This window comes from Narcine bancroftii, chromosome 5 (assembly GCF_036971445.1).
Source record: "Narcine bancroftii isolate sNarBan1 chromosome 5, sNarBan1.hap1, whole genome shotgun sequence".
Lineage (NCBI taxonomy): Eukaryota > Metazoa > Chordata > Chondrichthyes > Torpediniformes > Narcinidae > Narcine > Narcine bancroftii.
In genome coordinates this window covers 28563680-28585106 of record NC_091473.1, presented here as the reverse complement: position 1 = coordinate 28585106, position 21427 = coordinate 28563680, and the positions used below count along the sequence as shown (strand labels likewise).

Sequence of the window (21427 nt, the reverse complement as noted above, 5' to 3'; positions counted from 1 at the left end):
GGCCATTTAGATCTGCTGCAATTGAAATTCTCTGGGGTTGATCATGGATGACCAGTAGCTTAATATATTAAAGATGTGAATTGTTTTGTTTTTCATGTCTTTAAGTACGCTCAAAAAACCCAAAGCACGTTGCAGTCAAGTGGAATCATTGCCACAATGCAGAAAAGACAGCTGCTCATTTATACATGAGAAGATTTCCCCCCCCACCCCACCAAAAAAAAAACAACCAATAAAAACATCTAGCTTGGAGACTGATTGTCAGAGAAAAACCAAAGATTTGATGTAGCTACAGCCTATTGCTTTTTCTGATTTCTAATGTTATTTTTCCAATTGCAACCATAATCTAAAGCAGCCATCCTCAACAGGGACCCTACAGCCTCATTTAAGTAAAAGCCTTATTTTCTTTTCACTTACATAACAAAAATATTTTTAATGTAGTTAGTAGGAGAAAGTATAGAAGAAACCAAAACTTGACTGCTTCACAGGGAAAGGGGGCCAATAAACTTTGAGCAGATTCCAAAGTGGGCCATAGCTGAATAAAAAAGGTTGAGAATGGCTGGTCTAAAGCACATTACTATTGTACTTACCTTAAGAAGTATGGCTTGACATAAAATTTGAAGTCCACTCCATCAATGTACAAGTCAACTTCATTAACTTTTGCATATGGGACATGGATTATAATCGTGAGAAAGTTAGCATCTTGACTTAATTCGAAAGCAGGAGTGATCATGTTTACTCCAAATGAATGAGGGAAACAGCAAATCCTGCAAGAAATCACACCATTATATTAAATTACATTGAGAGTTGAAGTGCACAAGAATTAATCTTTAAATGAAGAAACTATGATTTTATCAATACCAAAGTGCAATGAGCCATTAAAATGCTATAGCAAAGATAAGTGAAAAATTATTAAAGTGGAGGAAACAAAGTATATTGTGTAATCTTAAGGCATTACATGAAACTCCCCCTCAACCCAAAATCAAGAATGTCTACGGGGAATGCTGCTGTTGGAGAGCAGCAGCAATCCTCAAGGATCCACATCACACAGCGCACACTCTGTTCTCACTGCTACTGTCAGAAAAGAAGTTTCAGTGTCACAAGATTTGCACCACCAGGTTCAGAAACAGCTGCTACCCCTCCATTATCAGATTCCTCAGTTACAAACTCCATCAGGGACTCGTTTATGGACTCCTACTTTTGCATTTTTTTCCCTCTGTATTGCAGTTTGTTTACATTTCTTTATTTGTTTACATGCGTATATTGAGTACAGTTTTTTTGCACTACCAATAAGTGGTCATTCTGCCATGCCCGCAGGAAAAAGGATCTCAGGGTTGTATGTGATGTCATGCATATATTCTAACAATAAATTGGAAATCAAAATTTGCTTTAGGCGATTTTTTACCTTCGTCACTTTCAGAATGCATTTTGTTGAACAATCATTGGAGAGGCAAAAAAAAAAAAAAAATCCATGCCAATAGCATTACCTGAAACAGTCTTGTGAGACATGTTGCAGGCAAATGATAGGGCTTTGTTGTTCTTTAATTACTCTGTTGGTCACTACACCATCCATGAAACAGTGAACCATGCAGACCAAGGCAGTCAGGCTTCTGATCTGCAGTCAATGCCAAGGGAACAAGTCATTCAGAATGACACTGAAGTAAAACAAATGGTGGAAAAGAGGAATAAAAGATCAAAAGGCACTGATGGAAGAGCAGTATTAATACCTCATCTTTTAAATCACATTCATCCCTTACTTCAAATTAATGAAGTAGGCAGAAATGATCTCGCTGCCATTTATGGGAGATGATATCTTGCCGTTTATATTGATCATGATAGAGTGGATGTGCAGAAGATGTTTCCAGAAGTAGGAAACTCTAGAACCAGATGGCACAGCATCAGAATAAAAAGATATCCCTTTAGATCAGAGATAAAGCAAATACCTTTGGCCAGAAGGTGGTGAATCTGTGGAATCTGTTGTCACAGGCGGCTGTGGAAGCCAGGTCATTAGCTATATTTAAAGTGGGGTTTTTGATAAGGGGATCAATGGTACGAGGGAAAAGACTTGATGGGCTGAATGGATCATTCTGTTCAGACAAGGTCTTATGATTTTACCCTCAAACTGGTGAAAGGTTTTCTGCATTATACGGAGAATTTTGAAGTGTTTGGTTCAGTGTTTGGTATATTGTGTAATCTTAATGTGGCATTACATGAAACTCCCCCTCAACCCAAAATCAAGAATGTCTGCGGGGAATGCTGCTGTTGGAGAGCAGCATTTTGAAGTGTTTAGTTCATTGACATTGAGAGGCATTATAGTAAATTGAGTAGAAAAGTATGAGATGCTGTTTATTGGAGGAAGTAAGAGAAACCACAATAGTCCATGAAAAATATACAGTGTATATCCAAATGGAATTAAGGCATCCACAAATCTAGGAAACAGCTGGGAAAAATATGCACATTAACATTCTATTGAGAGTAAATTCTGACATCAATGGGGTCACTGACTGCATTGGAACCATTTTTTGGTGAAGGTGAAAAAGCTCCTTAAATCCATTAAAAAATGTACCCACACCTTCAATCAGCAGTCTGACTCACTAAATCTGACAATTCAAGTTTAATATAACAATTCTTAAAAGAAGCAAGCAAAGCGTCAAGTTCATTTCAAGAGGAATAGAGTTCAAAACTGTAGAAGCTACACTGATCTTACATTGAACTTTGGTTAGATCACACTTGACATGCTACAGATTTTGCTTTCAGCAAAAATATGTCAGACATATATAGGGCAGGACAAGAATGTGGGCCAGAATTACTAAATCCAATGCTAAATTCAGGAAGGTTACTTTGCCAGTCAGTTGTTTCAGAGTGGAATTTCCACAAGGATTAATGGAGATGAATGGTATAGATGTGTTCAAGAGACTGATGAACTCCCAGGGAGAAAGATGAAAAAAGTGTTGATGGACTTGTTTTGAGATTGCCATGTTAACTTTTGTCAGATGTTGACTATTTTAACTATGATAACTATAAAATATCCAAAATCCATTGGTAGATAGAGGACTGTTAGATATTAGCAGTGAAACTAAAAATAAGTGAGTGGTAACTAAATCCCAAGAGGATCCCATGCATGTATTATCATTCTCAAATGCTGGGATGCCAATCATATTGCTCCACAAGAAACCTGCTCAGAATAATCAGGTTTTTGATTAGTGATTAAATCTCAATTGAGTGTCACATTTCATCTCAAATTTCCACACCAGATACAGTCATGAAGGTTTTCTCTTGGGAAAATAGTTGATTGCCAACTCCCTCAACAGCCAAGAAAATGATGTGATTAGCAATGAAGTGGATACTTCACAGATATGAAATGAAACAGCTGATGGACCAATGCAAGGCATACATTTTTTTGACAGACGACCCAAGCGCAGTATCAATGGAAGACTTATCAATTAATTATGCTTGATTTCTTTTTTTAAAGCAAGTTATGTGGTAGGGTTAGAGAATCTGCCACAAGGATCTTCACAACTGACAATTTTTAAAGTGTACCAAATAAGTAGATAACAACCAAAATCACATTGCCTAACAAAAGGGTTATGGTTTTGCAAAGGATAAAAAGTGACTTATATCATACCCATTAAGCAAATGGCAGTGATGTGAATTGTTTGACATGGAATCCAAATCAATTCCAGAAAGTGAACACGAGTTCAGTTAAAGCACAAACACGCAAGATATGCATGCAATTAGCATAAGTAATTTGAAGTTGCTATAACACACTAGCACAAGTTAACAGCTTTAATTTTCAAGAAAGTAAATTTACACTCAGTCAGTACAAATATAAACTGCAGTAGCACTTTATGTCCTGTGGTATAAGATGAGGTCAAAATATTAGAGAATCACAACTTTATTAATAAGCATATCAGTGACCCAACCAGTTCCTTCTCAGTTTAATGATTTAAAATAAATTCAAAGGAACAAAGGATTTCTCACAGTATCCCGGATAAAGATGATAGAGGTTTCAATGAAGATAGAGCATGTGCAGGCTGCAAAATGGGAAACTAAACAGAACAGAATTGTAAGCATTAAGTTTGAAATGAAATAGTGATGCAGATTTTAAGAGAAAGTGGCAAAATGTCAGAAAGAGGGGGGCAATTATTATAGAAATGGAAGTTGGACACGGTCACAGTGGCGAAAATAGTGCCTTTGGCAAGGACCGAAATTGCGCCGCCCCCATTAAAACTTACTCACTTCAAACCTTCTCCCCGCAACCATCCCTTGCCACGTCATCCACTTCGCCTTTCCTACCTGTCCTCATCACTGTAGAACCCCAAAATAGTCATATCCAATGTTGTGCTCAATTTAATGAGATATTGGAAAATAATCTACACATTAAAAAACATGACAGTCGTTTCAATTAAAATAAACCCTCTGCCTACTTCAAAAAACAGCATTCATTGAATGAAAGCATGTTCTGGCATTCCTCGCAGGCACCCTCTATTATCTTCGGTGGGGCACCTGGTGGGAGAGTAGCAGGAGGAAGCTGAAGCCCACACTCAAACTCATCCTTCAGTGCACACCCTCCTCAGCCCTGGCTCCAACTGGGGAGGGTTTGGAATTGGGCGTCAGGAGCTCTGGTGTAGGCCAAGGGGAGGGTTCAGAGTCAGGAACTCCAGTGTAGACCAAGGGGAGGGTTCAGAGCATTGCTCGTCTCTGAACCTTCCCCTCGGCAGTTATAGTAAAGTACTAACACAAATTATTCTCTCGCTGGCCTGAAAAGTATTCTTGTTGAAAATAAATCAGACAAGGAGTGTTGGGGGGAGTCAGGCTTGGGGCAGGCGAATAATTTTCTGGTGTGTGTGCACCACAAATTACCAACTTTCAAATACTTGCTTGCCGAGCTCGGAGCACATTGTGTGATGGATGCTGATGGTCGTGATTCATTTATGTCTTTTTTTCTTTACACAGCTGCTGCATCCCAGGAAATTATTGCCATTTTCCCAGAAAGCTTCCTGTGTAAAAAGTAAAAATATTTTACCTCCTAGACCCCTAGAAAATTTCCCAGAATGCCTGCAGTCTAAAGTTAACTGGAGGCATTCCGTGAACAATAGGCTAATGAATAGCATGCACGATGACACGGATTGCAAGTCCCGCCTCTTTAATTACTGCACTTCCGGTATGCTGCTTAAACTCACGTAGGGAAATGGAGATTTCGAGTTTTGGTCACTCGTGTGTGAATGGCCAAAGCCGATACCTCCGGCATTCTTCTGACTGGTCACTCAAATGCTATATATATTAAAAAAAAACATACCTGTCCTCATGATATTCACTGTCGAACCATCTTATTCAGAATGGGACAATCAAGAGGTAGCAGGCAATTCAAGAGATTGCAATGTCATGGAACTGAGAATCAAACACTAGAACTTCAGCATTCAGACCTTTGAAGTCAAAGGAAAACATGGACAAATTATCTTGTCCAAATTTCTCAATGATAACAATGTTTTAAAAAAAAAATAGAACACTTCATGAATTTGCGTGTCATCCTTGCGCAGGGGCCATGCTAATCTTCTTTGTATCGTTCCAATTTTAGTAAATGTGTTGCCGAAGCGAGTACAATGATAACCATGTTACCGTCAATTGTACAGACAGCATCCATGGAGCGAAATGGAAAGTCAAATGTTAATCTTTTGTTCTGGCCACAAAGTTCTAAATTTAGTATGTGACATGACTCATGAATGAATCACTCAAATTTCAATTATTTCTGTTCCTGGCTCCTTTAAAAAAAAATTAGGACATGGAATCTCATTTCTACTTTGATAACAAAAGGTGCAACATAATTTGAACACATTACCATTCAAGCATTTGAAACCTTGCAATAATAGAGCTGCTTTCTGTCAGGATCATTGCACAGCTGTCATAGAGAATTTGTCTCCAATGGGACCAGCTTCTTTCTGAACTTGCACAATGACAGCAGATTTCATCTCACTTCTCCTGAGAATTAACATGGTTTCCATCTATGTGGAAAAACTTCCCAAGGGCAGCAATTAAGAGACACTAGCAAAGGAGTGACTGGACACAAAACTAATTACATTCTTTGTTACTTATTACTAGATAAAAATATCCAGTGTTTCTAACCATCTTGGTGAGGCTGCTGAGCCTATGGGGCACAAGTATTTCAGCTTTATGTGAAAATCTTGATTTTTATGTGGGAAGTTACAATGCCATAAATTTTTAGTTCTCTCTGAAACAGCAGAGATTAATCACCAACATTTTTTCTAGTTGAATTCAGCTTTTGCTACTGAATGGAATTGAATTGTTCATTGCCATGTGTTCGAAAATAAAGTGAAAAACATTGTTTTGCCTGCTTTGGAAGTCGATCCATACTTAAGCTCAGCAGGTTTTGCAATAATAAAACCAAAGAGCAAGGAGTAGCTACAGGAAGTCAAAGAGTGCAGGATAGTGTTATAAACAAGTGCAGAATACGAGGAAAGTACAGTTAGGACAGTGACAGGGTATCATCTTTTACCAATGAGAGGTTCATTAAGATTCTGATAATAGGAGGAAAGAAAATGGCCTAGAATCTGGTGGTTTGTGTTTTCAAACCTGCATTCAGGCAAAAGAATGCTTGAATATGATATGACTAATTCTTTCTTTTCTTTGGCTTGGCGGACGAAGGTTTATGGAGGGGTAATGTCCACGTCAGCTGCAGGCTCATTTGTGGCTGACAAGTCCGATGCGGGACAGGCAGACACAGTTGCAGGGGAAAATTGGTGGGTTGGGGTTGGGTGTTGGGTTTTTCCTCCTTTGTCTTTTGTCAGTGAGGTGGGCTCTGCAGTCTTCTTCAAAGGAGGTTGCTGCCCGCCGAACTGTGAGGCGCCAAGATGCACGGTTTGAGGCGATATCAGCCCACTGGCGGTGGTCAATGTGGCAGGCACCAAGAGATTTCTTTAGGCAGTCCTTGTATCTTAAATTACCAAATGGCTAATTACTGTATCTTAAATTACTAAATTTAAAACCAAATCCTCAAGGTCATAATGTGCAAACCAAGTTCCTGTTCAGTTCACTGGAATAGAGTCGAAGGGTAAACAGAAAGAGATCAGATTGATTTGATAAATTCTCATATTTCTTGGGTTAACCCAAATTTGTCCTGGGGAAACCTCAAACTCAAGGAGTACAGAGTTCCTCTCTGTTACTTAAGGTACTCTGATAATTCTTACACTCTTCCAGAATTTATTTTCATGCCCAGTCCAGGAAACTTTCTATTAACAAGGCTCACATACACTTTGAAGTAAAACATGGTCTTACTTGTAGTGATGGGGTTACAACAGGAATGGAAATGCTAATTACTCAGTTCTCTAATAAACTGATTTGTAGCTGTGACTCTGAGAATTTCAGTTTGTTCAGGCTTTAGCAGAAGTTAAAGTCAGTGGTTCACAAAACTAAAAAGAGCTTGACAGAGATATGAAGACAAAGACATACACGAACAGAGGTGTTGGGGCAAGTAAAATTTGGACATGGGGAAAAAAAAATCAGGCAAAAATCAAAAACCCATTAATTCTTTCCTGACACACTCAATCAAACATGCCAAATATCGACGACAAAAGGGCACAAATAGACTGATTATCATGATAAAATTGAATAAATTACAATCTTGTACAAAAAGAAAAGGAACCACAAGAATGAGTCATGAAAACTGCACAGTATACAGTTTTCATTTTGGATCAATAATTCTTTATATATGCATAGTTTACTCTCAATAAAATTCAGGTGGCAAATATAGCAAACAGATTTTAATGTATGTGTAAAGGGTTTAAATAATACTCAACATGAAATCAAATTTCGGTTGTGCAATAGAATCACAATGGGGTGTCCAAAGGCAATCTATTTTCCTTTTATTTTAATTGCCTCTTATGCAATCCCTTCAATGGTGATAGTTTCTCAGGTAATGGCAGATCTGCAGTCAGGTTGGCTCTTTAGACTGCCAAGTTGGGACCCGACTTTGATTTCAACAGATAGCCATTGTTCTCCTTGAAGCAAAAAAAAATCATGGTTGTTAACCAGAGGACATAGATTTCAGATACCTAGAAAAATAGCTGGAAGAGTGATGAGCATTTATCCTGTATCGCATTTTGTGATCTGCATTGGACAGAGCAAAGATTGCAGAAGCCAATTGAATACTTTCATTGGAGAATAGGGTAATTAGTTGAAAAAGTTTTTTTTAAAAACCCGTGGGTGTTTTGAGGAAAATAGTGGGAAATGGGCTATTTGGGTAATTCTTTTCAAAAGCCAACACAAAGGACTGAATAAGTCTATGGACTGGTCAGTAATTGAAGAGTTATCAATCCCACTGCAAGTGCAGCTTTCAAAACACAGCAAGTTAGAGACTGTCATATAATGCTGCCATTAGATTATTTCCTACACAAGATGAATTGTGCAGAGGATTCCTCATCTAAATTCTGAAAACATGAACTCTTTTCTGTCAGTCTAGGACAGTATCTCTTCAATTAACATTTGACTTGCAAAATTCATCAACCCATCTGAGTGCCAACAAATTGCAAGCTTTCAAAAATAGATGGATGTGTTACCCAAAGTAATAGGCACAAGTCAACAGTAAAAGATAATGTCTCAACCATAATGGGCATGTCACAACAATTTGCCTGCTCACAGACTGGAGAGAAACTCCTTGAGTGTTTTTTTTTTACTCTCACTTTGCTTACATTTACTTTCCCTTTTCATGTAATAGGCAGCTTTGACTCAATCAACAATGAAATGTTTCAATGGACGCATTTTCTGAAAGAGTTGGATAAATTTGTGTCAAACTATCCACGGGGTTCAAGATGCTAATGACGCTGAGAAAATGAATGGGAACATATCACAAAAAGACAAAAATAAATTTATTTGAGACGGGGTGTTGAATAGGAAGCAGAAATGAGGAAAATATAAAGTTGCAGGACACAAGTTTAGTGGTGAAGGACTCAGAAAGGGTGGAGCTGCTCTGGCATTATTATTGACTAGCAGGATACTTGGCGTTGCCCAGGAAATAAAACACTCAGCTTTTAGAAACATAGAAAATAGGTGCAGAAGTAGGCCATTTGGCCTACACCGCCATTCATTATGATCATGGCTAATCATCTATTCAGTACCTAGTACCTGCCCTCTTCCCATACCCCCTGATCACCTTAGCCACAAGAGCCAAATCCAACTTCCTCTTAAATATAGATAAAGAACTGGCTTCAACTACTTCCTGTGGCAAAGAATGCCACAGAATCACCACTCTCTGAGAGATTTTTTTTTTTTCTCATCCAAGTCCTAAAAGACATCCCTTATCCTTAAACTGTGTCCCCTGGTTCCGGTTTTCCCCAACATCAGGAACAACCTTCCTGTATCTAGCCTGTCCAATCCCTTAAGAATTTTATACATTTCTACAAGATCCCGCCTCAATCTTCTAAATTCCAGTGAGTATAAATAAGCTTAATCGATCCAGCCTTACTTCAGATGCAAGTCTGCCATCCTGGTATCAATGTAGTGAACCTTCTCTGCACTCCCTCCATAGCAAGGAAGTCTTTCCTCAGATAAGGAGGCCAAAACTCCACACAATACTCCTGGTGTGGTCTCACCAAGGCCCTGTACATCTGCAGTAGAATCTCTCTACTGTACTCGAATCTTCTTGCTATGAATGCCAACATACCATTCACTTTTCTCACTGCTTCTGTACCTGCATGCCACTTTCAATGACTAATGCACAGTGACACCCAGGTCTCGTTAGATCTCCTCTTTTCCTAAACGTATACCATTTAGGTAATAATCTTCTCTTCTGTTCTTGCCTCCAAAATCCACATTATATTGCATCTGCCATACCTTGGCCCACTCACCTAACTTGTCCAAATCATCCTGCATCCTCTACACAGCTAACCCTGCCACCCAACTTTGTGCCATCTGCAAACTTGGAGATGTTGCTCTCTATTCCCACATCTAAGTCACTAATATATATTGTTAATAACTGTGGTCCCAGCTCTGAGCCTTGCAGTACTCCACTAGTCACTGCCTGCCATTCTGAAAGAAAGTTTACTCCTACTCTTTGTTTTCTGTCTGTCAACCAATTCTCTATCCTTCTCAATATTATACCTCCTATACTGCGTGCTTTAAGTTTGTACACTAATCCCCTATGCAGGATCTTATCAAAAGCCATCTGAAAATCTAGATATACTACATCCACTGGTTCTTCGTTATCCACTCTACTAGTTACATCCTCAAAACATTCTATACGATTGGTCAGACATGATTTTCCCTTCATAAAACCATACTGACTCTATCTGATGATATCACCACTTTCCAAATGTGCTGCAATCGCATCTTTAATAACTGACACTAGCATTTTCCCCACCACAGATGTCAGGCTGTAGGTTTGGTTTGCATTGTTTGGAGTCTTTCTTGTTCTTCCTCACCAAACTCTTGTTGTCTGCTCATGGAATGCCTGGCGGCATCAGCACTGAGGCAGGCTTGGCATTGTTCCTCAGTTTCCTGCAACCTGCTCCTTGTTTTTCTTGAGGCCTGAGCACTGAGGCAGGCCTGGTGTTGCTGTTCTGTTACCCACTGCCCACCCCTTGCCTGTCTGGAGGACTGAGCACTGAGACGGGAGTATCGCTGTTGTTCTGTTTCCTGCTGCCTGCTCCTTGCATGTCTGGAAGCATCAACAGTGAGGCAAGACTGACGTTCCTCTGCTGTCTCTTGCTTTCTCCTTTGTTTAACTCTTCAGGATTGTGAAGAGCTTCTGCCAATGTCGCTTTGCTTTTTTTGGCCCATATTGAACAGAGTTTAGCCACTTGTTTTCATTTTGAATGTACATTAATTCACAGCACTGTAACAAACTGAGGTGTCCCTGGTGCAAGTTCAATTTAAAAAAAACTTTATATGACCTTAAAGGTTAAATTCAATGTCGTCATGACATTCAACATCAAATGTTACCACAATTATACTAAACAGTAATACAAGTCAATACACGCTGGTCAAAAAACACTTTTGAACTTCATATGAGCTTCAATGTTAAATTCAATGTGGTTATCATATTCAGCAAATGTTACCACTGTTGAACCTCCTTGGACATTTCTTGAGTGCTCCATATTGATTTGCATGGAGAACAGACAAACAGACACACATGCACAAACATACATTAGATTTGTATTTAATTGCACCATTCCAATTGACATCATCTTGACAACAAGTTGCTTGAGAAAACAAATTTGAAAAACATTAACCTCTGCCAGACATCTTCAGGTTAAATCAAGTTCCTCAGAATTAACTATTATCTGCTTCATTACCTACAAACTTGCTGAAAATCTTAACTGGAATAAATGTTAAATAATTCAATCTATATTCAAAATAATCATTCTGCAGAAAAGTACATGCTCATTGTCACATTGAAAAACTGTTTCACATGCCGTCCAGGCAAGTCAACTCGTACTTTAGTTCAGCAGGTAGTCATACAGTCAAAGAGTGCAAGCCACAGTGTTGCAATGGTGAAGTGCAGGAAAAAAGAAAAATTCTGTTAAAACAGTGCAAGGGCATCATCTTCTACCAGTGAGAGGTCTGAGAGCAGTAGAAAAAAACCCCAGCTTGAACCTGGAGGCTCATGCATCTTCTTCCTGACAGAATGAGGTGGATAAGAGTATGAGTGGGGTAGAGATGGGACCGATAATATGTTGGCAGGTTAACAAAGACAGCTGAAGAGAAAGGCAGAGTTGGCGGAACAGAAATTGGTTTGGCGATAACCTGAGCTCATTGAAATGAATGTAATTTAGCATGTGGAAAAATAATATGGGAAATGGGAGCAGGAAAGCTATAAAATACAGAATCTCACAGCTCATGAAGGAGATGGAACAATCAATGGCAAATGAAGTGCTTTATTCAAACAAAATTGCAAATGCTCCTTTGGAGAGTTCGCAATAGCAATTCCCTTTTAACTTTTTGACAATGCGCCCACACACATACTGATAAATAATAATGATCTGAAAATTAATATGCTTTAAACCAGAGGCTAAAATCAACAAGATTACATGGCCAACTTTTAAAAAGGTGGCAGCACCACTGAACCTCAGACATAGTGGGATTAATAAATACACAGAAGTTTGAGAAGCAAATAGAAATGGTTCCAAGCTGTGACAGGAATTATCTTTCTTAATTTCTAGTCCACTGACAAGAGATTAAAAATATATCAAGGCTGACATTCTGGTTTACTTTAAGGTTTAGGTTCAAGTAATATATTTACAGAGCGACAGTGAGAAAGTTAGTTTTGTGAATAGCTGAGCTAAAATAGTATTCTACCTGACTAAAAGAAAACTTCGGCTACTTCAGAAGATACAAAAAAAATTCCATGAGACATATTTTTTTTTTAAAAAAACACATTTTTTTAAGCTTCTCAGTCAATATTGATCTCTCAGTCAACACCTGAAAGAAACTACCTGATCAATATTATGAGACTGTTTTTAAGGATACAGTCTTGGATAGTATGGCAGCCACATTTTCCAGAGGTTTTGAGGCTTCAAACACCAAAACATTAATTTACAAAAATTGCTCGTTTTGTTCAAGATCCTATTGAAAAATGTTAAAAATTCTTTAAATCTTTTTTCTTTCTTTCTTTGGCTTGGCTTCGCAGACGAAGATTTATGGAGGGGTATGTCCACGTCTGCTGCAGGCTCATTGGTGACTGACAAGTCCGATGCGGGACTGGCAGGCATGGCTGCAGCGGTTGCAAGGGAAAATTGGTGGGTTGGGGTTGGGTTTTTCCTCCTTGGTCTTTTGTCAGTGAGGTGAGCTCTGCGGACTTCTTCAAAGGAGGTTGCTGCCCGCCGAACTGTGAGGCGCCAAGATGCACGGTTGGAGGCGATATCAGCCCACTGGCGGTGGTCAATGTGGCAGGCACCAAGAGATTTCTTTAAGCAGTCCTTGTACCTCTTCTTTGGTGCACCTCTGTCTCGGTGGCCACTGGAGAGCTCACCATATAACATGATCTTGGGAAGGCGATGGTCCTCCTTTCTGGAGACGTGACCCACCCAGCACAGTTGGGTCTTCAGCAGCGTGGATTCGATGCTTGCGGACTCTGCCAGCTCGAGTACTTCGTTGTTGGTGATGAAGTCACTCCAATGAATGTTGAGGATGAAGCGGAGACAGCGCTGATGAAAGCATTTTAGGAGCCGTAGGTGATGCCGGTAGAGGACCCATGATTCGGAGCCGAACAGGAGCATGGGTATGACAACGGCTCTGTACACACTGATCTTTGTGTGTTTCTTCAGGTGGTTGTTTTTCCAGACTCTTGTGTAGTCTTCCAAAGGCGCTATTTGCCTTGGCGAGTCTGTTGTCTATCTCTTTGTCGATCCTTGCATCAGATGAAATGGTGCAGCCGAGGTAGGTAAACTGGTTGACCGTTTTGAGTTCTGTGTGCCCGATGGAGATGTGGGGGGGCTGGTAGTCATGGTGGGGAGCTGGCTGATGGAGGACCTCAGTTTTCTTCAGGCTGACTTCCAGGCTAAACATTTTGGCAGTTTCCGCAAAACAGGACGTCATGTGCTGGAGAGCTGGCTCTGAATTTTCTGACTGAAGACAAAGGGAAAATCTCACTGGCAGAAGACCAGCTGTGTAGGTCCAAGGAGGATAATTTTTGCTCAGGTTATCATCTACAAGACATCCTGGGTTCAAATTCTGGACAAGTCTCTCATTTCTTCAGAAGAGCACAACTCGTATAGCTAATCTCTAAAAATTCACAGGCCACTGTATCTTGCCTTGGTATGTATGCGAATGAAAGAATCTCAGGGGAGTTGATGGCTTATGGAGAGATAGATTACAGAGAAAATTAGTGGGGAAATTGAGAATACCTTTATGTTATTTTGGAAAATGTAGTCCATTCACAAACATTTTTTTGGCTATTCTCCCCCGCCCCCACCCAGCCTTGGACTTTCCTCAAAGTTTTTAGGCCCCTTCCCTGTGAAGCAGTCATGTTTAGTTGGTTTCTTTTCTACTTCTCTCCTAACAATGAGAGAAAAAAATGATTTTAGTTCTTGCCCCCTCCCTTAAATGAGCTGTGGCCTCCAGGAGGGCTTTGTGGCTGCTGTTAAGAATGGCTGGTCAAGAACATGGTGCATAATAGCTTTCTTCCTCCACCTTTACCAAATTCCACCTAGATTCCAATGGCTCAGCATTGTTTTGCAATAGATATTTTATTTGTTAAAAAAAAAATCAAAATTAAGTAATATAGAATGATAAAATGAACATTTTTATCCAAGATCATTATTTTCAAATTATTTTACATGAAGACGTTACCTATTATCTATTCATTTACAGCCTTAGTGCCACATACTAGTGAGGTTAGAAATATGAAGATAATGCAGCTTAATGTGGCTAAACACATGATGCAGGAGGGAGGGCTTCAGGTTTCTGGATCATTGGGCTCCCTTCCAAGGAAGGTGGGACCTGTTCCGACAGTAAAGTTTGCATCTGAACTGGAGGGGGCCTAATATCCTTGCAGATAGGTTTGCTAGTGCTGCTTCGGGGGGTTTAAATGAGAATTGCAGCGGGATGGGAACAACAGTGCCAGAGTAGATAGGGGAGTAGAGGAGGGAAAATTGCATGTAATGCTTGAGGTCAAAGGGTTGTACGTGGTGGAAATGTTCTCAGGTGCATCTATTTCAATGCAAAAAGTATTGTAGGAAAGGCAAACGGGCTTAGAGCGAGAATTGGCACGTGAAATTATGACATTGTGGCTATTAGTGAAACTTGGTTACAAGTCAATGTTCCAGACTTGCATTGTTTCAGATGCAATAGAGCAGGGGGAATGAAGATGGAGGAGTGCCATTACTCATCAGGGAAAATATCACAGTAACACAGCTATGCTCAGGCAGGTCAGACCAGAGGGTTTGTCTGCTGAAGAACAGGAAAGGTATGACCACACTCAAGGGGCTGTATTAACGACCACCCAATAATAAGCGAGAATTGAAGGAGCAAATCTGTAGAGAGACAGCAGACAGCTGCAGGAAACAAAGTTATGATAGTAGATTTTAACCTTCCCCATGTTGACTGGGATTCCCACACTGTAAAAGGGCTGGATGGATTGGAGTTTATCAAATATATTCAGGAAAGTTTTCTAAATCAATATAGATAGGTACCAACTAGAGAGAGTGCAATACTAGGGAATGAGACAGGACAGGTGACGGAGGTATGTGCAGGGGAACATTTTTGGTCCAGTGATCATAATACCATTAATTTCAAGTTAATTATGAAGGATAGGTCTGCACCTCAGGTTAAGATTCTAAAATGGAGAAAGGCCAATATCGAGGAAATGAGAAAAGACCTTGAATGCATTGACTGGGATAAGTTGTTTTCTGGCAAGGATATGCAAGGCATATCACCTTCAAAGGTGAAATTTTGAGTGTGCAGATGTCAAGATTAAAAGCAAAGTTAACAGGCATAGGGAACCTTGGTTTTCGAGGGACACTGTGGATCTGGTTCGAAAGGTATGTAATAGATATAAGCAACATGGAGCAAATAAGGTTCTTGAGAAGTGTAAAAAAAAGTGCAAGAAAACCTTCAAGAAACAAATTAGGAAGGCTAAAAGACACAAGTTTGCTTTGGTAGAGAATATGCAGGAAAATCCTAAGGGTTTCTACAGGTGTATTAAGACCAAAAGGATAGCAAGGAACAAAATGATCAGCTGTGTATGGAGCCAAGAGATAGGTGAGGGCTCAGAAGCAAGCAGTGAGGTCATGGAACTGATACAGATAAAAGAGGAGGGGGTGCTTGCTATCTTAAAGCAAATAAGGGTGGATAAATCATAGGCCCTGACAAGCTATTCCCTCAGACCTTCAGGGAGATGATTGTAGAAATTGCAGGGGCTCTGGTAGAAATATTTAAAATGTCTTAGCCACAGGTGAGGTGGTAGAGGATTGTGGGTAGCTCATGTTGTTCCATTGTTTAATAAGGACTCAAGAAGTAACCCTGGAAATGATAGGCTGGTGAGCTTGATGTCAGTAGTAGGTAATATTATTGGAAAGCATTCTATCAGATCAGATATACAAGTATTTGGATAGTCAAGAGCAGATTAGTGCTGGTCAACATGGCATTGTGTGTGGTAGGTCGTGTTTAACCAATCTGATGAGTTTTTTGAGGTTACCAGGAATGTTGATGAAGGCTGTGAATGTTGTCTATGTGGACTTTGGCAAGGCCTTTGACAAGGTCCCACATGGGAAGCTAGTCAGAAAGATTCAGATGCTTTGCATTCATGGTGATGGAGTAAACTGGATTCAACATTGTCTATGCAGCAGAATTCAGAGTGTGTTGGTGGATGTTTGTTTTTCAGACTGGAGACCTGTGACTAGTGGCGTGCCTCAGGGATTGGTGCTGGGACCTCTATTGCTTGTCATCTACATCAATGATTTTGATGATAATATGGTAAATTGGATCAGCAAGTTTGCAGATAACACAAAGATTGATGCGTTGTGGGCAGCAAGGACAGTTTTTAAAGCTTGCAGAGGGATCTGAACTAGCTGGGAAAAAATGGGCTGAAAAGTGACAGATAGAATTCAATGCAGACAAGTGTGAGATGTTGCATTTTGGAAGGACAAACCAGGAAAGGATATACACAGTAAATGATAGAGCACTGAGGAGTGCGGTCGAACAGAGGGATCTGGGGATACAGATACACAATTCCCTGAAAGTGGCTTCACAGGTAGATAGGGTCATAAAGAGAATTTTTGGCACATTGGCCTTCATAAATCAAAATATTGAGTATTGAAGTTGGGATGTTATGGAAAAGTTGGACAAGACATTGTTGAGGGCAAATTTGAAGTATTGGATGCAGCTTTGGTCACCTAACTGCAAGAAAGATATCAATAAGATAGAAAGTTCAAAGAAGATTTACCAGGATGTTGCCCAGACTTCTAAGTGTGTCATAGAAAGTGGGCAGATGAGCTACATCACAGCCTGGTATGGGGGCATTAATACTTCCAAGCAGAAAGCTTGGACACAGCCCAGTATATAGCAGGCAAAAACTCTCCACCATTGAGAGAATCTACATGGAACACTGATGTCAGAGAGAAGCAGCAATCATCAAGGATCCACAACACCCAGGACATACATTGTTCTCACTGCTGCCATCAGGAAAGAGGTTTAGATGCCACGTCTCATATCACCAGGTTCAGGAAAACTTGCTAGCCCTCAACCATCAGACTCCTAAACAAAAGACTCATTCAGAGATTCAAAGACTCATACTTCAGACATTAATTATTGCTGAATATTTTCTGTATTGGACAGTCAGCTGGTTTACAGTTTTTGTTTACATTTCTCTCTTTTGTATATGTATCTTTTCTTGAGTATAATTTATTGCTCTACCGATAATTAGACTCACAGGAAAAAGAATCTCAGGGTTGTGTGAAGTCATGCATATACTTTGACAATAAATCTGAACTTTGAACTTTGTCTACAATTTACCAATGTTTTTCAATTTAGAACACAAGCATTCTTAACCAATCTTACCTTCCTCATAAGCCCTTTTTCCACTGGCATCCCAGTTTATTGGCTGAGCAGTGTCCCAGGATAGGAAGCCCTTTGTGCAGTTTCCACTGGGCTTACCTTTAACTGGGACACCAATTGCTTTTCCACAGAACACACTCATCCCTGGGGATCAGAGGATTCTACCTTCAACTGGAAATGGGTGACTTTCTGCTGTCCCTTTTCCATTGGTTTTATCAGTATGCGGGCGTCAGCAAACACCGGGGATATGAGTAGGGGTCGAAGTGGTTAATCCCCAGTGGCAAATGATGTCATTTGATGCTGGTGTTCGGACAATGTTCCATTTCCACTGGACCAAGTCCCAGTAAATTCCTGAGAAAGGATGCCAGTGGAAAAGGGGCTATACGCTCTTAATCAATCCACACCTAATGCTGTATGTACTACTTCCCAGGTGCATTGTTTGTTCATCTTAATCATCACTTCCATTGCTCCATGCCCATTTCATCTTCTGCCAGTTTAATTTAAGCAATTATCCAACCACACAAGTTCACATCATTGCAAAACTAAAAGTTTAAGATGCAAAAACAAAACGATGGAATTGATGTTTGTTAATCATGATTCAATGAATCGCAATATGAAGAGCAAATCGCCAAGATATAGATTGGGGGTATTATTAAAGGAGAAGTCACATTTGATACAAGATGAGCATTTTTTCTTAATCATTATGAATATTTACTCCCAATTTTGGTCCTGTTATTTCCCCTTAACTTTTTTCTCAAGACGATGCACATGACACAATGTCATCCATCTGTCGGTACCACTTGATTCGCGACAGCCAGTATTCAATTTCACTTGCGGCGGTGTCATAAATCACCACGGAAACAGCCACGTGCTTCCTCTTGAAATGAGACCCAGAGGAAACGGTCACAAGTTACACTTACAAGTTACTCTTGCCTCTGCTCGTCCAAGAGACACCGAAGTTAATGAAGTCTGGCTTTTTTTGTGTGTGTGTGTGGTAACAGCATCCAAATAAAGCTGATTATCTCTGCTTGGCCCTCACAGATACTGCCTCGTATGGTGGGGTTTCATCCCACAAGTCATTTCCAATTTCCAGCATTCGCAGCGTTGTGCTTTCGGGCGTCTTTTAAGCTTAAAGCGCGTGAATACTGCCACTTTATGCCCTTTCCGCAGTGAAACCAGCAGTTGGTTAAAAAAAAAAACACTCTTCTCACATAACCCGTTTACTACATTACTCGCCCTTTAGAAGTCGTAGTTTCTATCAACGTGATCGTTCACCCAGGCCAGAAGGGTCACCGCGTGTAAAGAACCAACCGGCAATCTGTCCGTCAGCTTCAGTGTGGTCCGTCCGAAAGTTCCCTCCTGCAATTCCACTTCCCTTTGTCCTTCCGCCGAACGTTCCGCCCCCTCGCCGTTCCGCCGAACGTTCCGCCCCCTCGCCGTTCCGCCGAACGTTCCGCCCCCTCGGCGTTGGCCTTCCCCTGGGCACCTCGCGCGGGTTCTTTCAGTGTCACAGTGCTCGAACGCGGTCACCGCAATGTCTGGAGAAAGGCGACCGAGAGCCCCGAGGTTTTCTCTCCTTCCCTTTTGAAGGTGCTGAAAGCGACGTCCTGACGGTTGTCGGTCGCCGAACATCTCTTAACCAAGGCTTCGCTGAATCTGAAGGAGCGTGCAAGGGATTCGGAAGGACAACAAGGTGTTGAGAAGAGTTAGTGGATTGAATCTCCATAGGTCTCTCAGTATTGTATTTAAGTGCTACTTAATTATCTCACAATTGCAACGAATTATCAGAGTACAAAAGTAAAATAAAATAACATCGATGTCACAGCTCGAGAGACCCAGATTCAGTCCTGGCCTCCCGCTCTTAAGTGTGTGAAATCTGTGACAGTTCAGGTTCTCAGCAGGTCGCACAACATCCATGGAAGTAAAAAAGACTGGGCGTTTTGAGTCTGAACACCCCAGAAGAAGGGCTCAAGGCCTGAAACGTAGATGGAATTTTACTTCCTATTGGATGCGATGCAACATGCTGAGTTTCTCGAGTACTTCGTGAAGTGCATTTGACCCCAGCATCTGCAGATTTTATTGTTTATCGGCCACAATGCCATGTTCTGTTCAGGTGGGCCATAAGGTACCTATCACTTGCCTTAGCAGACAAGAGTGTACAGAGAGAAAAAAAATCTAGACCACAATTCAATTGGCCAGTGTTCTGCACAGAATGTCCTCAGGAGCATTGGGGCCAGGTGGTGGCAGATCCTGTTTGATGAAGGAGATGGTGGTTCCTTAAAAAAAGATTATCTAAGCCTCGCCCCAGAACACACAAGTGTGCACATACAGGTACTTTCTGACAAATGTTCATGATCCATTCTGGCTGACTGGTCATATTTTGGAATTTTGCAGATAGCATGTAGCAGGAATGAGCAGAGAGGGGTGGATATGAGGAGGGAAGGGAGGGGAGGAGGTGGGGGCAAACGAGTAGAAATTAACCAGGGCATACTGTGCTCTGGCGCTGTGATTGGGATACATGTCCACAGCTGCAGGCGGCTGTCATGGAACGGTCACTGCCCGGAGAACAGAACAGCAGCTGTTTGCAAAAAGCTGCAAGTTGAACAATCCTTGACAGAAGAGAAAGATGGGAGAACTTGACAAATTGATTTGCTTTCAGTAATACTTGCTTATGTTATTTAAAATAAAAACAGAAATGCTAGAAACATAAGAAAAGACTTTTTTTAGGGAGTAAATAACCCTCTCTTTTAGCTTTCACAAAGCCATTCTAAGCTTTATCCCTTGTTCTCACTTCCTTAATAAGCGTATGGATTCCTTTAAATTCACTACAGTTGCAATGTCCTCTATAAGACCACCTACTGATATATCCCTAAGAATTTTCAATAACTTTTAAAATTGACCTTGGCCATCTCTGGTGACCTGCGCTGCTGATCCTTGGACATTGATTTTCTGGGTGAAAGAGATTTGAAAGGGTATTGAATGGAAGTAGTCATAATTAAACAGCATAAAAATGGACCCTTCATCCAACTCCATGTTGGCCAATTTATCCAACTAAGTTTGTCTTATTTGTCTCCAAATCTTCCCTATCCATGTACCTTTGTAAATGTCTTAAATATTGGAATTGCACCTGTCACTTTCTCTGGGAGCTTATTCCACATACCTACAACCCTCTGTGTGAAAATGTAGCACTTTAAATGTTCCCTTCTAATCTTAAACATGTGCCCTCTAGTTTTAGGTCCCCTACTCTGAGAAAAAAAAATTGTCTCCTTTCACCTTAACTCTAACCCTTATCCTTTCACTCTCATGATTTTATAACATCCATAAGATCACTCCTCAGTCTCTTACACTCCAGAGAATATAGCTTCAGCCTCTTGATTCAATAACATTCTTGTGAACATTTCATGTGGTATCAATGAGCTGCAGGGGATATTCAAGTAAAAATAAGAATAACAGGAAAATATTGAATAAACTACATTTTGCACTTATGGGTTTTGAAAAGAACACATCACTTGCTGATCTTTGCACATCTTTGATATTTCTGTGGTGAATTGAGGTAATGTTTTGAAAATCCATTTTTTTTTCTTTCTCCAGTGCCTTGAAAATATTTCCATTCTGTTCATTATCAAATTAACTTTGCTTGATATCTGTAAGGCACTATCAGTAACCACCAAGACTAGGCTGAGGGAATGATAGGCTTTAATATACAGAAGAACCCTGCTGGCCCGGATCCAGGTATAGGAATGGAGGGAAAGGAGAGGTGGCTTGACCTTTATGGCCCAAGACCACAGGGGAGAAGTCAAAGGGTATGAGTCATCAGTGGGCGGGCCAGCTCCATATATACAGTAGCCAACAATAACTATATACAATGGAGGAAACATATCACGACACATTCACCCCTCCTTTTAAAACAGAACTCCCCCCCCCC

General features: G+C 40.5%; 1 protein-coding gene and 1 non-coding gene across 8 annotated transcripts in view; both read right to left on the bottom strand.

Annotated features, from left to right (window-relative positions):
- The window catches only part of shq1 (SHQ1, H/ACA ribonucleoprotein assembly factor), a 147635-nt gene extending 128738 nt beyond the window's left edge, over window positions 1-18897 (bottom strand). Inside the window, exons 1-3 of one of the 7 annotated variants that reach the window (XM_069937024.1) lie at window positions 18423-18875; window positions 4865-4997; window positions 588-764 (exon numbers count right to left, since the gene is read on the bottom strand). In XM_069937024.1, the coding sequence (XP_069793125.1) occupies window positions 588-730 (143 nt within the window). In that variant the 5' untranslated portion in view covers window positions 731-764; window positions 4865-4997; window positions 18423-18875. Of the gene's footprint in view, window positions 1-587; window positions 765-4424; window positions 4549-4864; window positions 4998-5296; window positions 5421-18422 lie in introns of those variants that run through there. The other 6 variants (XM_069937026.1, XM_069937027.1, XM_069937025.1 and 3 more) reach the window with 6 other exon arrangements.
- LOC138765583 (U6 spliceosomal RNA) lies at window positions 5493-5599 on the bottom strand. The gene has a single exon (XR_011358579.1). It is a non-coding gene; the product is annotated as a U6 spliceosomal RNA (small nuclear RNA).
- Window positions 18898-21427: the final 2530 nt, after the last annotated feature.